The sequence below is a fragment of the Trichomonas vaginalis genome, chromosome III (assembly GCF_026262505.1).
Source record: "Trichomonas vaginalis G3 chromosome III, whole genome shotgun sequence".
NCBI lineage: Eukaryota > Parabasalia > Trichomonadida > Trichomonadidae > Trichomonas > Trichomonas vaginalis.
The window spans coordinates 23,754,440-23,766,554 of NC_067205.1; the positions used below are offsets into that span (position 1 = coordinate 23,754,440).

Below are 12,115 nucleotides of genomic sequence, written 5' to 3' on the forward strand. Positions count from 1 at the left end.
CTGATTTTGCAATTTTTATGTGATTTGAAGTGATAGAATATATTATCATCTTATTAAAACATATACTTCATTGTTACATTCACAAAATATTAATCAGAACACTAGGAAAAGTGGATTTTCGAAAAAAGACGATAACGATTATTTGCAAATCGCCTCTCAATTTTGAGAGACTTTCAATTTTTACAGTGGACCCTTAAAGAAACATTCCAAATTCTTGAGCAAACATAAATTTTAGCAATAATATACTTGTTTTATTGATCTATTTTTCTATTTTCCTGCTGAATTTTTCAAAAACAGTAAACTTTTTTAAAAAAGTTAATTTTTTTTATCTGCAATTACCAAAATTTTCAAAAAAAATTTATTGTCAAAAAGTTCTTATTGAACCTTGGCATAATACATTAATAGGGTAGGGGAACAGTTTCACAAACATTTTATTAATTTCGATAAGAGAATAAAATTAGATTATTGAATTCACGAATTATTTTTGATATGTCATCAATTAAATTAAAACACTCTAAAATCAAACACTATTTCTTCAATTTTGTACAAATTTATTATGCTATTTTTGTCCAGTGATTTTATTTTTCTTTCAATTTAACTCAATAGGATATTTCTTCCTAATATTTAATGTACTTTTAATTTCTCATTAAATAGCTTTTTAAGATATTCTGAAGGTATTCAATCCTCATCACAAAACTTTGTATTCAAAAAAATAATAATCTCACAACACTTTATCCCCGATTCAATTATCGATATCATCAAAACCAAGTTTATTTTATTGCATTCAACCAGCTTGATCATTTTATAATCCAGATGATGTCACTAAAACTGACGCTTTCAAATTATTTGAAATAAAATGAAATGCCCAAAGAAAGTGTTTGGCACCAAATGCGGAGCACTATTTGGATTTCAATTATGCATACTTTTTACATTTGCTGGCGGAACAGTTCTTGCTTATAAACGAAAGCTTTATGGAAATACTTTGCCATTTTTAAATGTTGCAATTACTTACTTTCTAGTCCTAATTTGCAATCTATGGAGATGGGATAAGTCTGAATCTAAGTGGTGGGGATACATATTGGTTGCAATTTTTATTATTGGCGCCGATTGTTTAAATTTACTGGGCTACAACAAGACATCGATTGCATCAGTAATGCTTCTAGTTTCTACAGAGATTTTCTGGGTTGCCCCCTTATCATTCCTCGTTTTTAAAAGGAAAATAAATTGGATTCAATTTCTAGCGATGATTTTAGGCGCTGGAGGCGTTGCTCTTATTATTGTTGCTCAAGGAATTAAAGGCAGCCATTTAATAGGTAATATAATTGCAATTGGTGCTTCAATTTTTTACGCAATTGTCAATGTAACCCAAGAAAAGATAGTTAAAGATGACACAATTGGACTATACTTATGCAGATTTTCATGCGCTGCAGCTCCATTAGCAGCAATATTGAGCGGTTCACTCGAATATAAGACAATTAAAGAATATAAATGGGAATTTTGGTCTATTTTCTTCCACGTTATATACCCAATAATCCTTGCAGGATATTACATGTTCATGCCAATTGTTTTGCAATATTCGAATGCAACTGTGATGATTCTATCTTTTCTTACAACTAATTTCTATTCTTTAGCAATCGATATGTGTCTTTTTGGGAAGCCATTTAGTTGGCTATATCTTGCAGGGTTCTTGTGCATACCTGTTGCGGTTGCTATTTTTGTTTTATGTGAAACCAAATAAAAGAAACCAGAGCTAGATGGATTAGTATCTCAAGAACTATTATCAAATCCAGAATTGATTTATACAGAAACAGATATCAAACAATGATTTTTTGTTTTTATTTATAATAAAGCGGTAAATTGAATATCATCTGTAGTGAACTCAATTTTTAATTGCGAAATATATTGGATTGCATCATTATTTTTTTGAATTGAATTAAAAATCGAAAATGCAAGTAAAATATCTTATTATCAAGAAATAACACATGCCACAAAGAGGAATTTGTAAATTTCAACTAGACATTTTCATTATTTTATTTTTTTTTTTTTTTAAAAAAAGGTACTGATTTTAATAATTGGCACTTTATAACAAACAAACATATAATGTGTATTTAGAAGCTTAAAGCTTGAAATAGCTGGATGTAATGTAAATGTTGTTAGCCGACTGGAAGTAATGTGTTGTATTATATCTGTTGAAAGGGCACATTTCTTTAAGCGATATATTGGATTCTTCATTGGAGCAACTATCTTCACTAGAGAAACTGGAAGAGCAATCACTTGAGAAGAATGAGGAAGAACAGACTGGATTCCATCCCAAATTGGAGTCTGAACTCAAATTGAAGCGATCAGATGATTGGAAGTTCTGGAATGAGTTCATGATTGGAATGAACAATAAAAATATAAAACCGCTATTTCTTATGAAACAGATAAATGGTTTTACAATTCAATTTTTTGTTAGAGAAAATAAATTATATCCTATGCAATCCATTATTATAAATATTCACAAAAAAAAAAAAAAAAAAAAAAAAAAAAAAGGTAGTGGGGCTTCCAGGGCTGCGCCCCTCTAGCCCCTGAAGATGTTTAGTATAAATGAAGTTCTTATATACGGGTCTTCCAGGAGCTTTTCACAAAATATATATGTTTTCATGTTTTGTCACTTTTCTGTCACTTTTCAGGTAAAAACATTTTTATTATATATATAAAATGAATTTTACAAAACCACCGTTACCCTTCTTTGGAAATAAGAGTAGATGTAAAGATATTCTATTGAGAGAACTTAAGAAACTACCGAATGGTCTAACATTTGTAGATTTGTTCGGTGGAAGTTTCTATATATCTCATTTGTGCCATACTGTATTTCCTGACTCAAAGATTATATGCAATGACTTCGACAACTATATGAACCGTCTCAAACATATACCAGACACAAACAAAATATTGAAAGAGTTAAAAGAAAAGATACCTATAGGTAAGATGGAACGTATACCATTAGATAAGAAAAATACTGTCAGAGAGGTTTTGAAAAAAGCAGAGTATATTGACTGGGATAGTATATCTTCTAGACTATTATATAGTGGTGCTATAAGAGTTCATGACATTGAAACACTTATGTCAAAAGTTTTATATCTTAACTATACAAATGTTTTCAAAGAGGACATAGAAAAATATATTGAGGGTATAGAGTTTGTAAGATGTCATTGGACAGAGTTGTATGAAAAATATAAAGACAAGGAAAATGTTTTCTTTATAGTGGACCCGCCGTTCTATAACACATGGGATTTTCAATACCAAGTAGACTGGACTTTGAGAGACTCTTTAGAAACTTTAGACGTTTTACATAACCATCCATGCTTTTACTTTACATCCGATAAAAGTGGTTTGGAAACCGTTATGAGATGGTTAGAGGACATACATGACTATGAGTTTATATATGACAAGATAGAATATGAGAGAGGTCCTATAAACTGGAGAAAGTGTCATAACAAAGAAATTTTATTAGTAAGTAAATGTGGTTTGAAATAGGACTACTTGTTTTAGGTTTTTTCCATTGTGTCATTTACTTATTTGACGTGGCAGAAAGATATAGAGAATATGAAGATGAACCAATGCCTGCAAATGTCCAGTATATGTACTCGTAAGAGATATTTTTATCTAATATTAAATGGACGCACAGAACTTAGCGAATGCACAGCAACCTGGACAACCAAACCCAGAGAATATTCCAAATGAAGTTAGAATACAAACTGCAATGGCAAACTATGGTCAAGTGCCAACAGATGTACAAATGCAAACTGCCATGTCAAATGACGCTGCGTTAGGTTTGCCACCATGGTATGCAAATATGAGATGGAAAGAGTTTTATACAAACCCTGAAGTGGGATATAAACAACTCTATGCAGATGACGCGAACACAGGAGTTGACCCAGAGTATGTTTTCTACCAGAGGAGAAATAGAATGTATGAGCTCCAGTTAAAGAATGCAATGGAACTCAGAAGGAAACGTAAGAGACTAGGCGGACATTAGATTTTTACATATAGTAAAATGGGTTTCTTTGGAAGAATAGGAAACTTCTTTCGAAATGTTGGAAGAGGTATATGGAATGGAATAAAAACCGTAGGAAGAGGAATTTGGAACGGAGTCAAAAATATTGGTAAAAGAGTAGGTCAGTTCGTTGGTATTATACCTAAAGACCCTGAACCAGAAGAACAAGCTCCTGTTATACAACAGCCTGAACCTGCACCACAGTCTAGTTGGCAACCAAATCCAACACCTCAACCGTATTAAAAAATTATATTTTTACCGTTCGATAGTAGTTGTATATGAAACTAAGTTCTAAGTAAAACGCGTGGTATAATGGAACTATTCTCTTTCTTCCATCTGTTGTAAACCATACTTGAAAGTCTGAAATACTTCCACTCGGTGGTTCATATAGCTTTGTAGGTTTTTCGTAAAAGTCATTTGCCAAGCATAAAAAAGAGTTTTGGGCGCCAGAAAATGAAGCATGAACTATAATAGCATCTGAGTCGAAAACATTTTCATATGTTCCATTAGGGTTTTCGACTTCATAAAAGTCCGGGTGTACTGGATATTCTGCAGGCTGATTTAACATCCTCAGAAACCTATACCATGCCAAGTTGTTATATTTTGTAGAAATATAAACGTTTCTCCAAGGTCTTCTATTTATTGATTTTAACAGTTGCATTTTTCCTGTCATATATAATATCGAGATGGTACTCTCCTTCGTCAATGTTGTACTGTTTGCATATTCGAGATAGATATCGTTTATTTTTTCTTGAAAAGCTTGAAGAGTTGTTTCTAAGTTTACAAGCAAATTCACTTGTAAAAGTTTTCCCTGTTTCAAATTTCTCATACGTACGTTTCTCTTTGTTATAGTATCGAACTTCAAAACCGACCGTAAATGGGAAACCATGTATGGCTTCTGAAATGAACTTCATTCTACGAAAGCCAATAGCTTTTGTGACAGATGGGTCTCTTAACCATCTTAATGGGTAGTCAAAACGATAGCCTTCATGCTTTACGGTCTCTGTCTCAAACTTTTGACCGACATTAGTAAAAAGTTCATCTAATGGTTTAGTTGTAGCAACTCTAGAATTTTCTTTTTCTATTGAAAGCATATTTTATCTAGAATAAAAATGTCGAAAGAAACAGCGTCTATGAGAGAAATACAACACAACCGACAACTCATTTTGCAAGCTCTAAATAAGAAACACAACAAACTTTTCAAACTATTCTAAGATATCTGAGTCATTGAAAGAAGGAAACTTAAAACTGACGATAAACCCATTGACAGACGAGTTTCTGTTTCAAGACAGTAAGAACCATACTGTTTGTATAAATCCAACAAAAAGAACTTTAAACGAGAAACCTATAGATGAACTTCTTTTGAAAAGCAGATGTTGACAACAAAGCTGACAAAGAGTATGTCATTGAAAAAGTTCAAGAAGAACATGACAGAGCAGATGCAACATATGCAACAAAAGAACATACTCATCCTGAACTAGCGGACAAAACATATGTTGACAATAAAATGTCAAGTGAAGTGACAAGAGCTGAAAACGAATATTCTAAAAAGACTCATACACATACCATTGCAAATATTACAAACTTACAAGAAACCTTAAAACAGGAAAAGTGACGTTGGACATACACATACTATATCTGAAATAACAGACTTAAACGTTAGCCTTGAAAAGAAAGCTGACAAAGAGTATGTAGATGCAACAAAAGACTATATTTTCGCATGGACAGATAGAGCATACCCACAAAAACACCATACACATAACATCTATGACGTAGATGAACTTCAAGAAAAGTTAGATGACAAGGCGGATAAAACATATGTTGACAATAAAATGTCAAGTGAAGTGACAAGAGCTGACAAAGAATATTCTAAAAAGACTCATACACATACCATTGCAAATATTACAAACTTACAAGAAACCTTAAACAAGAAAAGTGACGTTGGACATACACACGATTTCTTCGCAACTGTTGGTATAGAAAATATTGAAGGAACGGTTGAAGAAACTGGTGGGGATGTATTAAATTGGAAACCTCCTAACTTTCCACAAGGTTTAACATCGGAGGATGACATAACGACGATGAAATACATTAGATGTAGAAATGTCTATGTCATGAAGGATGAAAACAATGTTAAATTCACTGCTCAAGATTTATATGACAACAAAGCTGACAAAACAGAGCTTCAAACGTTAAAGACAGAAATACTTCAAACAGTATATCCTATAGGTTCTATTTACACGTCAATGAACTCTACCAGACCAGAAGTAGTACTTGGTTTTGGAACTTGGACTCAAATAGTCGACAGGTTTTTGTATTGTGCAAACTCTTCAAAGGAAACAGGTGGAAGTAAAACGATTTCAGGTGAAAACTTACCTGCACACAGTCACTACATAGATTTAAGTACATCTCAAGCAGGTTGGCATAAGCATAGATTTTGGGATTGGTCAGCAATGAAAAAAGGTAAAGGATATGATGTTAAAGACAACGTTCAGTTTGCTATAAATTGTTTCTGGGGTAGCACACAGGGAGAAGGAAACCATACACATCGCGTTTCAGGGTATACACAAACAACGGGACAAAGTAAAGACTACATGCCACCTTACATGACAGTTTACGCATGGTATAGAATTGCTTAGTCGTCATTTTCAACTTCTTTAGCATATTCGTCAGGAGTTGTCTTATATTTGTTAGGAACTGTCTTTGAAAGTATACCACCTTGAACTTTGACAAGTTTGAAACGAGGTCTGACAATAGTAGTTTTATCTTCTGCTTGCAGTCTGTACATTTTTGCCATGTTTGCCTAAAACTTCATAATATTCTCTTGTATACTTTCTTCTATTTTTACGAACACGAATGCGAGTACCTGTCGAGTTCCCATTGTTGTCATAGTCAATAGTATTTTCATATGGGTCGCGTTTAGGTATTTCTATTTTTACTTTGTCACCTTTCTGAAGTTTGAAGCCTGGCATTCTTTCTTGTTTGTCTCTTTTGACTAAACTATTAAATATATAGTCTTTCTCTAAGTCAGGGTTGTTTTTCATTTCTTCGGGGGAGTGGTTTCCCAAACCTTTTTGTTTACGGCTATTGTAAATATTTAAAACTTGTCTCATCTTTGCCATGGAGAAATGTCTATACTTGTCGTCATATGACATTTCATCTACCTCACCACCTTGTGGTTGGTTTAAGTCTCTTAAGATTTTTTATACAACTGTCAATGACACCAAGAGCAGAATGGTTTTGGTCGACAATGAAATATTGGTTTACATTTTTTGAACGCAGATAGTTTTTAATATCGTCTGATTTGAAAGAACGTTCACAGTCAGATGTCAGTTTTGTTGGATGGTATTTGTCAACGAATATTGTCAAAGCAGTTTTCACATCTAAAATATTTTTGGACTGTAATGGTATGGCTTCACAGTATCTTGTGTTTTGACCGACAAATATTAGCCAGTATGGAGGTCCATCTGTTCTAACTCTCGGAATGTTTTCCAAGATATCCATAAACCAAGCATTTGGTGTTGAACTAAAGATTTTTACCATGAGTGCTTTCTTTGTTGCCTTAGAAACATAGGGGTCCTTGTTTGGATTCGTCATTTTTAACCCATAAGAAATGGGTTTATTTGGCGCATTAGCAGGAGTTGCATCCAGATTTTTGCCCGCAGTGGGAACAATAGCCAGAGGTGTATTTGGAGTTGGAAGGAAGATTTTGAGTACATTAGGTATACTTAAAGAGAAAGCACAACCTATTATACAAACTGTACAGAAAGGTTGGGATGTAGCACGAGATGCAACAAATCTTATTCCAAATCCTGAAACAAGAGGAAAAGTTCAAGGATGGATGGACAATGTTTCCAGACAAGCAGGAAACTATTATAACAAAGCAAATGACTACTATAACCAAGCAGGACACTATATGGACCAAGGTGAAAGATTCTTTAACAGAGGATATAACCATGCACAACAGTGGGTAAACAATAACCAACCGCAACCACCTCAAAACTTGGGGAATGTAAAGTTTTTTACTGGAGATGAAATGAACAATACAGCTTTAAGACAAATGGGCTCAAGATGGATTTGTCGACTTCCAGCAGTTACACAACGTGTTTGTCAAGTTCTTCCTATACCTCAGGAAGTTTTAGACCGACTTAAAAAACAACAACAACCAGTTGAAAACAAACCAAACTAAATTTTTCTGAGATGAAATGACCGAAGAAGTTGAAACGGTAGATTTGACACCACAAACAAAAAGTTCAGAACCATTGTCAAAACCTGTCAAAGAACTTACAGATGAAGAGAAAAAATTCAATAATAGAAAGTGCCAGGTCTGGAAATACAAACCCTAAACTATAAAGTCACTTTTCATAGAAATGGAACGGCTAGTATCTCAAAAAAGAAACAGACTCTCACAAATAAAATATTGAAGTCTGAAGGAGCTTTCGAGACAACAGATGGAAAAGTTTACTTCACTGACCAACAGTTCATATATAGAACATTCTCATTGACTTAGAGTCGAAATATTCTAAACTTTACAACAAACACAAAAAGTTGAAAAGGAAAACAAAAACAAATGGCATATGATATTTATGAAGATGTTGACAACACAACTGTTCCTGCAGGTGAGGTAAAGTCAGAGGAACCGAAAGTGACGAAAAACCGATAGAAGAAGAGAAACCAAAAACTGAAGATAAACCAAAACCAAAGTTTAGTTTCCAAACTAAACCAAGTCAACCTTCATTAGCTGGTATGGGTTGGCGTCAAAGACTTTTGGCAGCAGGTGGTTATGTAAAGTAAAAAAACATTTTTTTATTTTTATTTGAAATGTACGCTGAGTTTGTTGGAGAAGACCGTTGGGAAACTTGTTTGTTAGATGAGAAATATGAAATGGCATACCATTTTAAAACAATATATTTTTAAAAAAATATTTTTTTATTTTATTTGAAATGTACGCTGAGTTTGTTGGAGAAGACCGTTGGGAAACTTGTTTGTTAGATGAGAAATATGAAATTCACTGTTGTGAGTCATTTGAAGTCAGAAACAAAAAGACAAAAAGAGTTTTAAGCGAATGGGAGCGAAATGACGGATATGCTATTATGAAGATGAGTGGAAAAAACTATTTTAAACATATTGTCATTGCAACTCATTTTATACTGAATCCTAACAATTTACCTTTTGTAGACCATATAAACCGTATAAGAAACGACAATAGACTTGAAAACTTACGTTGGGTCACTTGTTCTGAAAACAATAAGAACAAAAGCAAATTTGGAGATATTGTATTCGAATTTGTCGACGAACTAGAAGATGAAACAATTGAAATTACAGACTATGGCGAGCATACGTTTGAGTTTTACTACTATAGCGAAGAACAAGACTCTTTCTACTTTTATACCGGCGTAAACTATAGGAAATTACAAGTATATTTTTACTAAGGCGGGCTATGCTTATGTAAACACTAGAGATACAGATGGAAAACACGTTCAAATACTTCTTAACAAATTCAAGAAGCTATATGGCATACCATTTTAAAACAATATATTTTTACATATATTAAATGCTTCAGGTTGAAAAACAAAGAACAAAAGCAGCAGATACAAAACCGTTAGACTATATCTTTACAAATGCCGGTAGAAATATTTCAGATGAAGAAATTTCATCCCGTTCATACAGGTTTGACTATCCAATTCGTTGGCTTCAAAGTCCTTCAGATGCAAAGGCAATAGGATTCAGAAGAGTTTTGTTTTCAAATAGAACTAACGCGTTTATGTTCGCAGTATATTTTCATGGGCAGTATAAAGGTTCTGGTGGTCTAATAGACAAATTTGACGAAATGAGAATCTTTACAGTTCGTTCAGACGAAAGTCTTGAGAAAACTCTAAATGACTTTCAAACTCAAATGAACAAATATTATTGGGAATTTCAAGAAAAATACGACTCTTTACTAAATGGAACATACTATCTGAAACTAGAATATGACAAGATGAACTCCACCGTTTCATTTCAAAAGATTGAAATTAACCCTCCAAGAGATACACAGTTTTTATTTTGGAAGTAGACAAACGTTCTTGGGCACAATTTCTTCGGTTACTAAACCAGAACGAACCATTACCACCAGATGGTCCATTTAAATTTATACTTCCACCAGCAGATTTGACAGTTTATAAAAACGTGTTTGACCCTCAAAATGTTATGTGTCATGCAAGTTTCAGTTCAAGCAACAATAGTTTTCTATGTATTGGTAAGGACTTTTATGACTTTGCTTCTAAATTCTACGAACCACCTAGTAACAGTTTCTCTGACTTTCAAGTTTGGTTCACAACAAATGGTGTGCAACATATTATTCCATTGTACTATGACTTTTATCTCGAATTGTCTTTCATATATAACTACGGAAAAGTGCTGAAAAAGTATTGAATGTGAAGATATTAGAAAATAACATTTTTTTCTAACATCGTAGAAAACTCATGAAAACAATTTATTTTTGTGAATATGTAAGCGGCTCATAGCTCAGTGGTATGGGCTACCTCGTTAAAGGCGTCGAAGACCTCGGTTCAAATCCCGATTCGCGCAGGTTTTTCCTTTTATGCAGTGAAATTTCATGTACATAGGTTACTTTGGTGTTAGACCCTAGTGAAGAAAATAGAACGATATAAGTTTACATTTGTAAGGTTATTTTGGTGTTAGACCCTAGTGAAGAAAATAGAACGATATAAGTTTACATTTGTAAAGTTGGACGATAAAAATCTCTGCTACTGTCAGTAAAAGTACTGCTACTGTCAGTAAAAGTACTGCTACTGTCAGTAAAAGTACTGCTACTGTCAGTAAAAGTACTGCTACGAGCAGTAAAAAGGAAAATTTGAGAGGGTTTTCGACGATAAAGTACTGCTACTGTCAGTAAAAGTACTGCTACTGTCAGTAAAAGTACTGCTACTGTCAGAAAAAGTACTGCTACTGTCAGTAAAAGTACTGCTACTGTCAGTAGCAGTACTGCTAGTAGCAGAGATTTTTATCGTTGTGGTCCGACGGTTAAGCCACAAACGAATGTCCGACGTCCCACCAACCGAGCCCATTCCCAAACCAGAGGAACCTAAAGCACCAGCCCCTGCACCTCAGTTCCAGCAAGTCCCTCCACCAAATTACTACCAATTTCCACCTCAATCCAAATCGAAGAGAGACCAAGAGTTCGAAGAAGGTCTGAACCGCTTACGCAAAGAGTATGCCACAGCTCCAATTGAGAGAAAGTTGTTGCTAAATTCAGTAAAAATATATTTTAGGTGAAGAGGTGAGATCTCACCCGTTTTCTCACCTGTTTTTTCACCCTCTTGAATTTCCTTAAGACAGAAAAAAAGTTAGTTTTTTTAAAAAAAATATTTTTTATTTTTATTGTAAGAACAGAAATGTCAGTCGAAGCAAAAACGTTCACGAACAAATCTAATGGCGAAACATTCACAAAAGGCACTTACAACGGTATTGAAGTCTTACGTAGAGACAAGGATGGTTATATAAATGCAACAAAGATGTGTCAGCAGTTTAGGAAAGACTTTAGAAGGTTGTTGGAAAATAAGTCCTGGAAGAGTATTTTAAGGCATTTTGTGAAGAATATACCAACCCGCGGAAAACAGCGGGTTGCTTTTTATACAAAATTCATGCAGGAATTCCTGATGAAATCAAACAGGTTAGAGGAATGTATGTAGACCCAAGACTCGTAAACTATATAGCAATGTGGGCTTCTCCAAAATATTGTATAGCAGTTGGAAAAATTCTGGACTCCATAGACAAGAAAGTTCATGAGAAATTAGATGAAGAAGAACTTGAAGATACAGTAGAGAATGCAAAACCTTTGTTCGAACAAGAAGTTAGAAAAAATGTGCTTAAACAAATAGAACATGAACGTGAGATATGTTCTGGTTATAGAGATTCTCCATACGAACTAGACCAATGGGAACAAGAAGATTTTAAAGAGAGAATTTAGAGAAATGAACTCGCTAAGATAGCATTAGAAGCTGCAGAAAAGAAGTTAAAAGTTTGGGGTCGTTTTGTACAAAAATATTGTGAGTAAATGAACCATTTTTTCAG

The 12,115-nt window shown here is 33.8% G+C and overlaps 6 protein-coding genes and 2 pseudogenes across 8 annotated transcripts, besides 1 other annotated feature; all 8 read left to right on the forward strand.

Annotated features, from left to right (window-relative positions):
• Positions 1–856: 856 nt before the first annotated feature.
• Positions 857–1,738, forward strand: TVAGG3_0752680 (transmembrane transporter protein; the record flags this gene model as incomplete). The annotated part of the gene is made up of 1 exon (XM_001297035.1): positions 857–1,738. The coding sequence occupies one exon, from the start codon at positions 857–859 to the stop codon at positions 1,736–1,738; it is 882 nt and encodes a 293-aa protein (XP_001297036.1).
• Positions 1,739–2,501: 763 nt separating this feature from the next.
• Positions 2,502–12,115: part of a mobile genetic element that runs on past the window's edge.
• Positions 3,659–4,021, forward strand: TVAGG3_0752700 (uncharacterized protein; the record flags this gene model as incomplete). The annotated part of the gene is made up of 1 exon (XM_001297036.2): positions 3,659–4,021. One exon carries the CDS (start codon positions 3,659–3,661, stop codon positions 4,019–4,021), a length of 363 nt encoding a protein of 120 aa, XP_001297037.2.
• Positions 4,040–4,282, forward strand: TVAGG3_0752710 (serine threonine-protein phosphatase family; the record flags this gene model as incomplete). Its single annotated transcript, XM_001303362.2, has 1 exon — positions 4,040–4,282. One exon carries the CDS (start codon positions 4,040–4,042, stop codon positions 4,280–4,282), a length of 243 nt encoding a protein of 80 aa, XP_001303363.2.
• Positions 5,872–6,678, forward strand: TVAGG3_0752720 (phage tail repeat-like family; the record flags this gene model as incomplete). Its single annotated transcript, XM_051245310.1, has 1 exon — positions 5,872–6,678. One exon carries the CDS (start codon positions 5,872–5,874, stop codon positions 6,676–6,678), a length of 807 nt encoding a protein of 268 aa, XP_051091897.1.
• TVAGG3_0752730 (uncharacterized protein) lies at positions 7,653–8,055 on the forward strand (the record flags this gene model as incomplete). Its single annotated transcript, XM_051245311.1, has 1 exon — positions 7,653–8,055. A coding segment is annotated over one exon (403 nt), but the record flags the coding sequence as incomplete, so codon positions are not given.
• On the forward strand, positions 9,804–10,453 carry TVAGG3_0752740 (annotated as a pseudogene). Its single transcript has one exon. A coding segment is annotated over exon 1 (650 nt).
• TVAGG3_0752750 (uncharacterized protein) lies at positions 11,081–11,317 on the forward strand (the record flags this gene model as incomplete). The annotated part of the gene is made up of 1 exon (XM_051245312.1): positions 11,081–11,317. One exon carries the CDS (start codon positions 11,081–11,083, stop codon positions 11,315–11,317), a length of 237 nt encoding a protein of 78 aa, XP_051091899.1.
• TVAGG3_0752760 lies at positions 11,437–12,094 on the forward strand (annotated as a pseudogene). Its single transcript has one exon. A coding segment is annotated over exon 1 (658 nt).